General features: G+C 34.1%; 1 protein-coding gene across 1 annotated transcript in view; it reads left to right on the top strand.

Moving 5' to 3' along the window:
- The window catches only part of LOC126915825 (proton channel OtopLc-like), a 23,849-nt gene continuing 7,425 nt past the window's right edge, over positions 1-16,424 (top strand). The window contains exons 1-3 of the mRNA XM_050720892.1: positions 1-630; positions 976-2,281; positions 15,990-16,215. Of these exons, the coding sequence (XP_050576849.1) occupies positions 1,198-2,281; positions 15,990-16,215 (1,310 nt within the window). The 5' untranslated portion in view covers positions 1-630; positions 976-1,197. The remainder of the gene's footprint in view (positions 631-975; positions 2,282-15,989; positions 16,216-16,424) is intronic.

Genomic DNA, 16,424 nt, shown 5'->3' on the forward strand with positions numbered 1-16,424 from the left:
TAACGAACGAATAAAATAGATATCTTGAACGTCATCGTTGCTGAACATTTTATTAAAGTAACGATTATTCTCGCGGATATAAGCAGCGATTTTATCCAGATAATGGCCCGTAACCACGGCGAGCTTGATTAATGAGATGTTACGTCAACGAAACACGTTTTCTGGAAAATCACCTAACCCAGATGATGGAAAAGGTAAAAGCTATCGCTCCCATGAAGGATGTGAAATCTTTTTCGTCATTCTGGTCACGAACAAGAGCCAGATCCATACGATCGACCTCCAGCCACCTCCACGACCACGGGACATTGTTTCTGGTAAAACTAAAGCCAAGAAACGACATTTACCTTTTGTGTTTGATCGGGTGCACTCGTCGAAGACGGAGCTTTAAAAAATGCTTAGAAATGCGAGAAAAATATAAAAGTGTCTGTTAGTGTCTCCAGCGCCTGGATTTCATCGATAGAATCGTTTACGGAGTTGGCAAGAAATTGCTAAAGAAGAACCTGGAATTCGCTTCATCGAAGAAACATATGTTTTACAAATACGGGTCTCTTTAATTGGTGATTTAAATTTTAGTGCAACGATCAAAGTTATCAAAATTTTGAAAGATTATATTTACAGTAGTCCACGAAGGTATTCGAACACTTATAAAAACCTTTTATGAATATATTATATGTATTATACGAAACATTTTGAAATTTCACTAACACTGTAATGAGATTCGATTATTGTAACTATATTGGAAGCAGATCTAAAATTGTACGTAGGAATTACAAGACATTTAGTGTAAGTATATATGTATTTCTTAGAGATCAGGAAAGGATTTAAACAATGAGTTATTGGTTCTAAATTCTACCAATAACGGTAAAGTATCTCATTACAATAATATATACAATTTATACATAAAAGATTTCTGTAAATGTTCGAATATTATTGTAAGCTACTGTGTATTGATTCAAAAATTGCAATTACTCGTAGATCAATTATTCAAGCTTTAAGTCAAAAGTACTTTGTATGTCAATAAGTTCGTGCTAAATTCACATTAATCGTGGATGTCCTGTAAATGCTGACACGTTCAGGTCGCACCCAAAGACATTTTGATCTGGAAGACCGGTGAATAGCCTTCGAATATGTTTGTCACGATTTAAGCGTGACATCCGGCGAGCCTGATCACCTAGATCGTAATCGAAACACCTGACCATGGTGGCCGAACTAACTGACATTCCCGTTGCAAACGCAGAACGAAAGACACCAACAGCTGATCCGCAGCAGTTTAGGTGCTCGACTAAACCAAAGAACAGACCGAAGTGGATTCAGACTGCTACTCGCGAGCCTATATACAGTGTTCTCGACAGCAACGATTCTGCCAACAACTTACCATCTAACGTAAAAAACAAAGTGGTCGTGATAAGCGCCGTGAAAAGTGAAAAACCTAGAAAAAGCGGTTGCGAAGTATCTCGAGTGGAGCAAAGGGGGCTTCCATACGTTTGGCTACCGACAGACAGTAAATTAACGTTTCAAGATTCGACGATACTCGAAGAAGATGAGGATCCTTTGTATAGCGTGGTGAAAAAACCAAAAAAAGTTCAGTTAAACGAAACGTGTTGTTTCGAAAGGAAACTGCAGCCGATCAAAGAACAATCGTCGGAGGAAAGGCAAGCACAGCTGGAGGTTTGTTCACGGCAAGAGGAACTTCGCCGGTGGTTACAGGTCGCGTCTCGACAGCTACCGGAACCGCGACGTCTCTTCAGTCTCGGTGAAATGTACACGAACCACTTGGGAGAGTTTGATCAGCTGCATGCGGATTGGAAGAGGACCGTGGCGGTGCCCAGAGGAATCGTCGGTTTGGTAGGACCTTACCGTGTTTACCAGAATCCGAATGAGAGAAGAGAGTATATGCTTCAGGAGGAGGAGCTGGTCGAGGAGGTGGTGGATTCTGTGAGTGAAATCGCGGCTCGCGAGAACAACGGGACCACTGAACACCATCAAAGAGCTAAATGGCGGATAAGAGAGGACGACGAGGAGACCCTGGTGCCTGATATTCGGAACATAGCTGGTCTCGAGGGATTTGCTACAGAGGCGGACAACAAGGATTTATCGGAATGGAAGAAAGTTGACGATCAAACTACTATTGATTATAGTAAGAACGACGAGGCGTTGATATCGAAGGAGGAGGATTTTAAGGGAAATATCGGTGGAATCGTTTCTGGCAAAGAGGAACGAGCAGTGGATGTGCCTGAAGAAGCTTCAACGGTTTCCACGTCTTCGGCAATGGATAAAAAGGGTGAGAGATCGATTCTTCATGTTCTGTTCTGCTAATACAGCCGTTTATTCGACGATACTTTCGGTCTAGTAGAGGGAAATCGGTGGTAATCTGTTCTCAGTCGGTGATCTCTTCGATCTCTGGTGATCCGGTTGAGTGAAAGATGCAACTGCGGTGAGATCATCCGACACGATGGTTGTTCGAGTACAACGGTATAACACTTTGCACGCGACATAGTTTCGTTTGTCAAGACGCGATGAATTTGTATGCAAGCTGTTCGTTAGTCGTCGTACACTGTACGGTATCGGGTCGGCGACCAAAAGAAATAGCTAGCGGTAGATCCGACGTGAATCGTGCGTATACGCGTCTCGTCCACTCGATACGTGCGAAGTTTTCTTTATTAGCGATGCATTCATTAACCAATATTCTGTTTGTCGGACTGTTTTCGATACCAATATCTAATTCGATCGATGGTTAACGGTTATTGGAACTAGCTGGCAAGGTGTTCGATGAAATCTAGGCTGGAAGTGTGAATAGCATTTAATTCTCCAATTGATTAATTTTCTGTAGATCGAATGGAATAACCTACTTTCCTTTTTAAAGAGTTGCAGTTGTTTTCTGCGATAGATGAATTTCATTTTTGGAAATTTTTTATTTATTCTGCAGCAACAGTGTTATGAATCTGGATGTTGAAACTGATCAAAATAAATCTAATAAAATATTATTTTGTACGTGGATCAGTATAAAGAATTTATCGTATATGAATTGATATAATTTGTGTTTATTTCGATCGATATCTTTCTTTACTGCTGTTTTTCTTCAGAAAATAAAATTATAATTAAATCGGTCATGAAGCTATAAAAATGATACTTCTAAAAATCGAAATAGACGATTAAATTGAAATTCGCAAAATTTTGGCTTTACAACTCTGTGACTTTGAATTTACCAAATATAATAAAATTGCTGTATCGTGGATGAACTATGATCTACAGAAGAGTTTCCATTTTAGTCAATCAACTATCTTCGTTGCTAAAGAGTACCGTTTGTACCATGAAACATATTATAACGTTGTTAACTGATGGATAATTAACGTGTACAATATACCTGCATTATGGTATGTCGGTGATGACTCACGGTACATGCCGGTCTTTAACTTTTCAGTGGCTGCAAAAACTCCTCAAATTAGCCTGCCATAGAGCCTATTAACCCCATCCTGCCTGTTATGCGGTATTTTCATACCGCTGGTTAAGGATTAAAGTCGCACGTATGTCGTGTTTCAATCTTCCCCCGTGGAACACAGTAATCGAGTTTTCACCATGACGAGGATTCTATTTGAGAATACGTCGAATGGCTCTCATGGATCTCATAGTTCCAGTACTTTTTATCGCTGTCTGCGGTAATGAATAGACGGTTTCAACTTTCGCTGTTTTTGCACCTTATCTGTCTTATTTTCCTCCCCTTTATAGTGTAGACGCGTACGATAAGTATCATGGATCTTTGATCATAGCGTTTAGTGAATTTTTTATACGTAGAAATTAATGATGAAATTGAATTATAGAATGGGTAGCGTAAATATAAATGACAGCTACATTCAAAGGATGAAAGGATTGATAAATAAAAATGTTATAATGGAAGAGAACTATCGAAATGAATTTCGATTGTTTTCTTCCAGTACCAACTTTCTTTATTGAGATCCACAGATGATAGTTTTCCGAGATAAGACAACAGACATCGTTTTAACGAGAAAATAAGTTGATTTAGTACCTTTTAACATAAATATATTAAATTATCAGGTAATATTTTCTCCCAACTTCTCCAGCCATGCGATGTCGTATTGACTTTCTTTTATTTATATTCGAGGGAGAATAACAGTGATACGCGTAGAACGAATGATTTTAGAAAATCTCGAGCGTTTCTCGATTCATTCAAAGTTAACGCTCAATGAGAGATTAATCTTTTTTTCTAATTAATACTGATTACAGTAATATAACATGTAACATGTAGAAATTTGCAATTTACAATATCTAAATTCAAGGATTTGTGAATTGTGGCTCGTGAATAATCTCGCATGACGAACAAATGTCGTCGGTCGTTAATGGCGCAAAGTTGAACGATCTTCGCGCGTTTCGTTTCATAGAAAAGAAAGTGGAGAGCAACGTGTCCTTTGTACGAAACATTGACGCGTGATCCGAAGAAGCATTTTGTCTTCGATGACCCTTTACTTTCTCGTTCCACTTCGTTTCCACAGTGGTATGTATCAGCGAGATCATTAATCACGAAACTTACATCGATTTATCCAACATGTGGCGCCGTGATTATTGGCCTTCTGACAGCTTTGTCGCTGTTACACATTACCACGTTACCGTTGTTAGACGACGCATCTCGAGGGATTTGTATCTTTATTTTGCCATCTACTGTAACCGGCTTCCTCAGTACAGTTATCCACTTTTGCTCGCGCATCATAGTCCCCTATTGCTTTCGAGTGCCAGAACAGTGTAATTGCATTTGCACACGAGAGTCTGTAGACTTTGCAGAAATATTTTCTTACGGATGAAAAACATTTTTTAGAGAGTTTATGGGAAAGAATGGTGATAAATCCTTCACTCCAGCCGTCTGTATTGTGCTGTTAGTGATATTTCGTTTTCCTGTTAGTCGAAGTATGAGAATTTTAATTCTTGTACCGTTTTGCTTGATGTTTCATGTGGGTATTGTTGAACGGTTGTAATTCTTTCGCTGAAAATAAATTTTTTAGTTGAGTGAGTTCGGTATTATTTATGTTGTTGTTCTCTGAAATTGTTTGTACTTGATACTTAGTTTCTCATGAGAACATTATTATTGTACGATTAATTCGTTTGATAAAAATATTTCTTAGATGTTGTGATTTTTAGCATTGCTGAAGTCAAATTTAACGTCGAAATTTATGAAATTAGAATCGTGGAAATCTCATTTAGATCATAAGCGAGTATGGATATTAATGAATTATTCAATGTATAATTCTTCGTTGCATGTTGGTTACGAGATAATAAAAGAAAATTCCGAATATAAATCAGCTCATGTTCATGCATTGTTGCAACTTGCTCATTATTCAATTAAATTCTTTTATTTTTTCTGGAAGTAAAACTGTTGATAGCTCCATTTCAATAGAAGATATTGTTTAGAAGTACGAGATTATATCCCGTTTTAATGAATTCATTTTTATTTCAACCTTCGTTAAACATCTTTAAGCTTCTTTAAATTTTCTCGTACTCTAAACTTTTCAACAGAAGGAGAAGAAAATTTTATTTTAGGTATTACGTCTATTACATTTGTCGAGTCTAAGCTAATAAATATGGTAGGCATCATTATTTACCGTTTAAGAATGTTCAAGATTTTTCTGTTAACGTCGTTAACGTGCCTTTTAATCTAATACCACATACCGTTTTCGTTTGCGTTAAATGTCACATAGCTTTCGCGATGAACACAGATAATGTTTTGTGAACAAGTTGTTAAGGAAGTAGAAAAATTAATTCTGTGCATTAGGTATTATACAAGTAACACATGTGTCTTCTAGCCGTTAATTGTCGTTTAGGACGTAATTAAGCGGTTGGCATTTGACACTCTACGTGCTGTGAATGCCGTCCAAAATTCCCTCTGAACTTTCTCTAATGTCCTCATAAATACATATGTTCTATATGTCGCATAATTTTTGTCTTATGCCTATTTCAAATCCTTTCAGCTGCCACAGATCTTATTCATTAGTAAATATAATTGAATGTCTCCAGATCAATATAATGTTATAGATACTTCAAACTTTAATTCAATAAATTACGATTCTTATAACTGCAGTATTTTGATATTTGAATAACTCCAATAATTCCAATAAGATTAGTTGAAGTCATTCATTCGAGTATAAGAGAATCTTAATACATTATATCAATAATTCGAGAAAAGTAACGTTTATCGCTTTTTAATTTACATTCAGCAACTTTCCAAATTTAATATTCCATCCAACAATTTTCGAAATCCAACGATTTTGAAATATAAAATTACCGCAATATTTAGCAGGAATATGTTCGTTCAAGCAAAGTTTACGATCAAGAGAATGCGTTGCAGAAGCACGCACAAAGGATGCGTACATCGTGAAAGCAAAGAGTAAAACGAGGTGAAAGGTATCCGTGGAAAATGTCCTTTTCCATGGAGTAGCGCAATTTTTCGCTTCGAAATCGCATTGAAACGCTCGTTTCCTGACAAACGACAAATTGTCCTTTATACACACGATCGATGCAAGTCGCGTGAAAGCAGATTCGTTGCATCGTGAAGAGCGGCCAAATCGATTTAACGTGTGTGTCGTTACCTCGTTCATTCAAACTTTCATGAATTTTTATCCTGCGAACGGATGCTCGACGTGGCGAACGATCGTTTTCCAAAGAAACCAGTTGAGCGCTGAAAATGAATTTCGAACATAATTTCACGTGTCATACGTCGAAACTGGTTCTTTCTCTCTTTATCGAGGCTATTATATCTTCACGATTATTTATCACGCTTTGATATCGTATTTTAGCGCTAGAAATATCAGAATTTCTTTTTTTTTATATCCTTTTTAAATATTGCTTCTCTCATGCCTAAAAATCAATTGTTGTATAAAACAGAAAGGAACATTCATATTTTTGTTCAAAGTGAAATTTTTACGTTTATTTACCAGAATTTTTTTATGTTTATCTTAAGAGTAAAAGAGAATCGTCTTATATTTCGAAAATTTGTTAAGGACAATATTATTTTATATAAAACATAAAAAAAACGTATTTCTTTCAAGTGTACAAATTTTGTGAAATATAACAACTTTTATCGATTCGATGACGAGTCGAAAGAAGTGGAATGATCTTCCTAGTGTTACTTGTAATGTTGACAACTATTCACGTACTTTTGCATCTTCCCACTTTTTTCCCGTTTCTTTTCCATTTTTGTTTCTCTCTTGACAAGCAATGCATCTTAATTAGAGGAATATCAAATTGGGTAGTAGTCGTCGTTTTTTTGGTGATCACGGAGCCGTTCAGTTCTATGCGCCGTAAAACGAGACGATTAGTCTCGCATGGCTGAAGTATAAAAAGAGGAAAAGTAGGAGCGTTATCATCGGCATCCTTTCAGGAAACACGTAATCCGCGAAGATACAATCAGCTGAGGAGATTGGAACGATATTTTATGAGGCTGGTGTATACTGTGGAAAATTCTCTTTCATAGTTTCCTGACACCTTCGAAGATATATGTCATATACCAAAGGAGAAATTCAGATTCTTCAGATTTTATTCCGATTCTTCATGATAAATCGATGTTAAAGATTTATATTGAAAATTATCGTTTAATATTTGGCAATATGACATTTATAGTTGGTAGGTATAATAGTAATTTATCTGGCATTAAAATTTTGGATTTATAAAATGCAAATTCTTAGAGGTAGTATTCTTGTTCACTTCCATAAACATATAAGTTTATTTCTATTCAAAGTCGATTCACAAAGTCACTTTTTATGCGAGATGAATTGAGAAAAGAGAAATTTTAGATACTATCGGTAGTTCGGTTTGAACTTTCAAGTGACCAAGTGAAAGGTACAGAAAACAGGTTCTTTATTTTTCACGAAGGTATTTGCGATGAGTGACTCATTGTCGTGAAGTAAAAGTGCGTTTTAAATTGATGGAAAGTCAACCTAGACGTTTTGTTAAGTTCATCTTCATCGCCGTAAATAACCTTTTTTACTTTAATGACGACTTTACATTCTTAGTTCATAATATATAATATAACAGTGAACAGACTAAAACTTTCATTGAACGAACACGTGTTTTGTCATACTTTTCAATTAAATACTCTTTTAATGAATTAAATTATAGACTTTTCCACTTCAATTTAAACTTTTGCCAAAACGCTCACTTTTCGGTTGTACGAATTTGTTCATTCAGCTTTCTCTAAACAGAATGATTGATTCAACAAGAGCCTGATCAAGGTCAAAGAATACATTGAAGATCAGCTATATATTACTACCGCTGTAAATATTATCATTTAATCTTTACAAAATTCAAACATCATTTTACACTTTCTAAAGACTATTAAAGATTATTAAAGATCCGTTCTTCCATACCTTAACGCAATAATGGTTGAAACTGAATAAATGAACCTTTTATTTGCGATCGATCGTTTTTACAAATTGCTCTATTATTAAAGTTACTTATATATATATAAGTAATATATTAGTAGTATAGTAGTAGTATATAATATAGTAGTTTTATATATATAAAATTCCATCCTATCAATTTCCTACATCTATCATACTCATATCTCTAATGAGATCTGTTAAGCATGCATTAGCCAAGTTAAGGAATCGAGATATGTATGTACATAGAAGTGGATGACCTCGAGTCACGAATAGAACCGATAATTCATACAACAGGTGGCTGCGGCGAATACTTTCGACTCTTAGCGATCTTGTGTCATGAACTGTGCATTATGGTGTAATACGTCAAGATTTCACGCGAGCCACGCCGTAGGAGGCGAACGATTAATCGGATCATAACAGGATCGCATGCTCGTGATCGTATTAATCTCTAGAAGTCACCTTCGGTTCACTCGTGCGCGTTGGCGTATCAAAACCGCCGAATGTCCTGCAACACGATCTTTTAATCGCTCCTTCCTTTAAGGCGCATCTTGATTGTCATGACATCAAACGAGTTTCGATCCGCTTGGTTGGCCATTATACATGCTGGACGGTATTTCTGTAAATTACAGAGGACTCGCGAAACGTGATCCTTTAATTGAGTGTTCGATGCGTGGAATATTAAGAGGGAATTGCTTCATAAACGCGGAAGTGAATGCAAATTATTGTAGCGGTGGATAAATCAATCGTTAGAAAAGGATGTCAGAAGAGGAAAATTTTGTGTATTAGAAGTGATATCTTTAGAAAGTTGTGGATTAATGCGAAAAATTGATCTCGGATGATTATGCAAATTCATACTTTTATAAATGTATAATTAATTAAGAAATGAAATCTAGGTAGTTTAATGAATATGTTATTTTTTTGGTTTTATATATTTTTGCACATTATATGGATTCTGTGCATTTTTAAATAAATGCATAAACATCCGTAGTCCTTATACGGAATGATATCGCAAGTTAATTATATCGAGTATCTTTTCAGACCTTACAATCAAACAGACCTTTACAATCTTTGTTATTATCTCATTAATAAACATCATAAAACATTTCTTTATCGCATATGTGTCGTAGTATTGTTCCAAAATACTCAATCAGAAAGACCATCCTTCTTTTTATCAAAACAAGGATAGATAAATTAATAGCATAAGAACTGAATCTTTCTTTATGAATGCTAAATTAATCGCAAAAAATGCATCTGACTGAAGATTTTTACTCTTGAAGTTTCCAACTTTTCTTGACATCTCGTATAATAATATCAGAATTATTAATTATACAAGAAACCCTACGAAAAGGAATAATAAATAAATAAATAGAGAAATAAAGGAATGACGAATAATAATGTCGTCTTATTCGCCGAAACAAAGAAATAATATGATTCGATTGTGAATTCAATTTTGTGAAGATGCATCTAGGTCAGGTCGTTGTCCAATTCCACGGGAAATTTCAAATATCCTACGGTATCCGCTACCATCATTGCGAAAATATCAAAGTAACAGAAGCTAAGCGGCACACGTTGATCGTATAGTCTTGTCGAGGTGTTGAAAACGAGGCTACGAGAAACGGCATCATCATCCTGGCGGTCATCTTCATTATCATCATAGTTCTCATCATCATCTTGGTTACCACCACCGTGTTGTGTCCCAGACCAGTCGATATGTTCCTGGCATGTTTCTGGGTTACAAGCCATTCCGTTTGGTGGTAGTCTCTGGAGCACATCTCTCTTGTTCAGTTGTATATCGTGGTGCATGCTGCCTGTCTTCTGCTATAGGAACGCACGTCAACGTTTATCATGGACGATGATTCAAGCGTGCCTGTGATGACGATTGTTTTCTTTTAAGAAAACCCCGCGAGGTAAATTTTTGTATGTTAATTAACGTCGCGAACAGTTGGTGTAAGTAACGGGTTCTTTGTTTTCTATATAGATTTCTCTTGGACTCGTGCATATGGTGAATTATAATAATAAATGTCGAATTGATAGTTTATTGTTATTAGTTAATGACGTAGTATGCCATATGTTGATGATGTGATTGTGAGTTTATGCTTAACGATCTTTCTCCATTTTTGTTGTTTTTGTTTTTTTGAAACATTCATATTAACAATAGCGAATGAATTGTTGATTGAGATTTATTTGTTAAATGTATTATTCATAGTAATTGGATGACTTAATATCTTTGCTCTGTTTAAGCGTATATGTATTTTAGTACGCGTAGTTTATGTGTTCTAACAGTATACTTATTGAATTATTTATTGTTTTATTTAAAGCTTTTTTATAATATCAATCGTATTGAAATGAAAATGATTTGAATGAATCGTTAGTCATTTTCTGTAAAAGCTGTCAAAAATGTTAATAACAGGCGCTAGTTGATTTCATGATTTATGACATAGAAATAAAACATCGGAGAATCTATTTTTTTTGCAAGCATGGTGTCAGAAAGAAAATGAATTTCTCGAATCCTTCTGCCAGCTGACAGACGAGTTTCTACCTTTTTTACAACTCTCCGACAGCGTAATGGCAGACCGTGTTTCAAGATAAACCGTAAGGTTTCAAATTTACGCGGTATCGACCTAATTTTTCTACCCAGCTGGGTCACAAAATTTCACATTTCACTTCATAATACCGACGATTGCTTCCAAGCCATATAAACGGATCAAAAACGATAAAACGCATTATATAATATATTCTATATTTAACTATAAATTCTTACTTTATTTATTATAATTATTCTACTAATAATTCTTCATATTTTAATATACATTTTTAGGTATTGATTAGTTATTTTATACTCAGTTTGAAAAAGATACTCATATCTGCTCATTCTCGCACAATAGTTAACTTAATTCCTACAGAATATTAAAGTCTGATATATTTCATCATAAACATTATTTTTTCTATAATGCTAACTTTTCTTTCTTTTTTTTTTTCTTTAAAGAAACAGTTTCTGTTCATATTTTTTATACCTCACCATTTTGATGTAAATATTCTTTTCAAAGAAATTTAATTTCATTCAACATTCTATGGGATTTACTTCCCGCAAATTTATTGTACCATAACGTTTAAGATCTATGACTATCTATATCTATATCTTAGAATTTCTTAATTGCAAGCTATATATAACAGGTTGTGCGAAAACACACGGGCGTATTTTATGATAAATAATTTTCACCGAGCTCTGTTACCCATTTGATTAAATAGGCCAATGATTTCATACCAACTTTTCTTAGTATTTCCATCGAATCTAATTCATCGTTGAGGTTATATCCGCGTATTTTGATGATTGATTCTATGTATATATTTTACGACTTACAATCACGTTAATCCAATGATACGCTTTTTCAAATATCTTAACATATTTTATAAGTTTCTTCAGTTATACATTACTGTACATAATATGTAGCAATAAATCAAGCACACCAAGTGTTATTTTTCCATAACTCAAAGGTACCAATTACCTATAATGAATTATTATTTAGCCATAAATTAAGGAGAACAAGTTTTTTTATAATTCAATAGCATCAACAATTTACGATCAAAAATGTCACATTTTTTCGTTTAAATAAAAATTACGTTCATAATATAGTACAATTTTTATCTTTAATTTTAAACTTCGAATGATCTTGCGTGTTTCTTTCCAATTCGTATTATTCTTCTTGGCCCATTCATCATCGTGTCACAATCAAGTTCTTTAATCCTCTATAGAATATTATAGTAGGGTACTGCATTTTCTATCAATTTTTATTTCATTTATCTTTAACAAATATAGTAATTTATCAGGTGGTCTAAGACATTGTAGTTTTGTGTACATTCTTAATTCGATTCTTAGTGACTTAAACATTTAATATTTTTTATCTATTACTAATAAGAATAAATGGTAACCTTGATTTAGAGAAAATAGTAGATATACATAGGAATGTTTAGTGCGAAAAAATCAGTATACCAATAGATTAATGGGATCAAGACTATCCAGTCGCAGATCTGAATCTGTTTCAAGTGATTATATTACAGGCTATATTGACAAAATTATATTTCTTAATCATTTAAACATATACTCTATTTTTATTTATTGCCATGACCAGTGTATACGGTACCGCAAAATAATATTAACGGTACTATGGACATGTGAATACAGAGTTACTGTTGATGATCTTCGTAAAATAATTGTCGAATGTTAATCCTTGACCTTCAGGTTCTGACGTTGCATAATCAGGAATTCATCTCTGTACAAGTCTACCAATAGCACTATTGATTTTGTACGAAGACCGCCTACAGCTTGAAAAAGTAATAATAATTCATATCACGAAGTAACGGAATATTCTTCGGAATATGCTTATCGAACATTTTGAAACGAGCGGTATTCATGACTGTCCATATATTACAGATCATTATGAACAATCCTTACAACCACCGACGATCTTTCTTCACTTCACCGATTTCAATCTCTGTCGGGCAACAATAAAAATCCAGATGATCTATCTGGAATATCGTTTGAATATCGTTTGACGTTAGGTTAGTATGAATGGAGGTGAGATTAGTATTTCAATTATGTATTTCTATGATCGTAATGAAGTGACGTTCTCTTGTACTCGAGCGGGTTTACGTGTATAGAGAAAGACGGTCAGTTTTCCCTGGAATTAATTGGGCCGTTTAATACAACAGTGTTAGAGCGTAAATCAAAAAAGTCGATTACTTGATAGTGAGGATAAATTAAAAATTCTGTAAGGGATCGAGCAGGCGACTCTCACTTAATCTGCTATTCATCGGGAAACCGATGAAGATATACTTACATCATTTCTGCAGTTCACGCTTTCGAGATGTAATGTTAAACGAAGTACGCGAAAAACTGGCTTACATCACTTTTGCCTTAAACGACTCAATTATACGGTAGCGCGGGCCCAGTTAATTGCCAGTGACTTAACAAATCTCGAGAGCGTCTATATATGTACATCGATATTAGAGTAAGAATAAGAAATGTAAAGGAAAACAATTATTTGCATTGTAGTTGCATCAATTAACGAATTTACGATGCGGCTTTCAAAGAAATGAATTCCTTTGATTTATCAACGCTTCATGGTCACTTGCGTTTCAATCGTGAAATAGTGCTTTGATTTTTAATTCCAATTATTATGACATATTGTTTAGATTATTTTAGTGGTGACGATATTTGAGAAAAATTCACGGCTAATATATTTTTGTGGATTTAGCTTCCTATATCGTCTGTTGGACAATTTAATGAATTCTGCGATTTTAGGAATATTTAGTGGTAAATTTTTACTATGTATTGCTTATCTATATTCATCTATGTAGATTTATGATTACTTTTTAGAAAAAACTTGGTCGTGTTTGTAAGCTTTTAAGATAAAAACGATCTTCTTCCATCTGAGCTAAATATATATAACGAAACTTGATATTAATTGTTAGAAACGCTACAAATTTTTCAACTTAATATTATGAGGTATAATATTATAACATACTATTGATTTGTCTTAATTACATTCCTAATCCTCGATATATCTTTGGATTTCAATTTATCATCAATGTCATCATCTAATTTCCAATATTATCTATTATGACGAATATCATTACACTTTTGGCCAGTCATAATTGTATCTAGCTTTCGATACATTAGTAATTTTTTATTTACCTTGTTCGTTAAAGCGATCGACTTTTCTAACTTTCGGATCCGTTTCGTCGCATTTAGAACGTTCTTAAATCAGTCGAGTCGAAATTACCGAAGGAACAGTTGGACGTACGAATTCCTCTAGCGAAAGTTGTTCGTATTACTCTATTGACCCAAAAGGCCACAGAAAGTGGACTCAGTTAACGAGCCTCCAAATGGAATTTGGGCAACAGTTTCGAAAATCCGTGTATACGTGTATAAATACGTGATCATACGTATCATGATGATAATTCCTTGCTACTGTGTTATACATACAACTGTTAAAGCTAATGGAATTTTAAAAAGAGGTAGCTCTTTATGTAAATTAAGCTCAAGACTACTTTTTAAGGATTGTAAAAGTAACTTTATTTCGGTTTCAAGATAAATTTTGAAATGATGAGTAAATAGGGCAAAGTAGTAAGCGATACATTAAAGAAGAACAGAATGAAATGACGAATTTTCAAGCAAATTAAGCAGTTGAATATTTAGTTAAATACCTGAGTTTAGATGTAACAAATAACATTTTAATGATTTTTTTTTTGAATACGCAAGTTTTACTATTTGCTTTACTATTTTAATGTTCATTAACTGATATTAATATTAATTAATTGATACTGTTATCTTCATTTTTTAAATAATCTATAAGTTTAATGCCTTAAAGGATTAACGATAATGAACTTTAATAAAAAACTCTAATAAGCTTAATGTTAATAATAATATAATGCTAACCTTGACTGTCTAAGCTAAATGGTTATGACAATCTAAATTCTGTAATAAAAACGAAAAAAAAGATATAGGAAACTTCAGAAAAAGATTACTCAACAAAAAATCACTAAGTAGAGAATCCTTTTAAAAATGACAAGTTTAATACTAATTATGTAAAGTATGTTTTTATGAAAGAGAGTTCCCAAAATCTTAGCAGCCATTCGGCTTATTATCAGAATCTTTACACGTATTATATAAAATTTTAATTTATGCAAGCATCTGTATGCATATTATGGTTCATTGCTCTACAATTTCGTCAGTCTTCTTAATTAGTAAAGTTGTATAATGAAGAAAGTGAAAAGGCCATGTTCCAGTCTGTTTATGTGACTTGAACAAGATTTGAGATCAACAACTCTTCGAATCTGTAGTAATTTGATGGTATGTAGCCTAATCTGATGCATTTTTCATGCTCCCCAAGTTTCGTGGCCATTCTTCTTTTAGTTTCTCTTATTTACACTTTCCCACCTGAATATATGTTACTGTCTTATATATACATTATTTATATGTCTTATACATATATACGTCTTATATATATATTATTATACAAACTTTTACTAATTATGCATCTAGTGCTTTGTATGCAAATAAGTACATTTTTCAGTGTTCTTCGATCCTTAGTTCCTGAGTCTCTGAACGAAAAAGAACAATACAATAGTAAAGAAACTTCTGAAAATAAATCAAATATTTTAGAAAAAAACTATGAAATTATTAAAAAAATCTTATTTTAGTGTATCTATAGAAAAGACAAAAAGAAAAATAATTTTGTTGTATGCAGATAATTGAAATACATTGAACGAATGTAAATATATAACAGCATATCTCAATTACTATTAACAGTTACCTGTTAAATGATTTAAAAAGAATGCTTAACAAATTATATACTACTATTTAAACTATAATTTATAATAATATAAAAATTAAACTAAATTATACTATTTAACACGTCGTTTAACGCGTCACGGAGCCAAAGTTACGTGGCTGCTCAGCGTGAAATTTTTTCTTAACGCGACAACATAACATTACCTGTCTCCGAGAGCACCCAAGCCATGACATGACATCACTGTGGAGTCACCCGCACTCGATACGCTACAGATCCTTGATCATCCATTAATCTTCTTTAACAATTTCAGCCAGCAATGAACAACACGACAAGGACAGCCTGAACGAGACAGGAAGCACGACGGGTGGCACCGTGGAGGGTGCACCTGGAGGAGCCCCCAATAGGGGTGAAAGGAACACCGAGGCCGAGACAAACACTGCAGAAGCAACAAGGGCCGCTCCATCCAGGTCTCTGGTCTCCAGGATCCTTTCTAGGACACGATCTACGAGCGATCTACTGGATCATTCTGAACCCTTGTAAGACCTCTCTGCTCATACGGCTTATTGGATCTATACACATTTAATTTTTGAACGATGTAAAAAGGGAATAAGTAATGGTTATCTTCGATTTCACCGGGTAAACACTGTAATTTTATAAATTACGATACGTTCCGCGCATTATACGAGATAGGTAACAGTAATTTATCAGAAGGCAGAGATAAGTATTGGCTATGATGAACTCACGA

Source organism: Bombus affinis, chromosome 4, assembly GCF_024516045.1.
Source record: "Bombus affinis isolate iyBomAffi1 chromosome 4, iyBomAffi1.2, whole genome shotgun sequence".
NCBI classification, from domain to species: Eukaryota; Metazoa; Arthropoda; class Insecta; order Hymenoptera; family Apidae; genus Bombus; species Bombus affinis.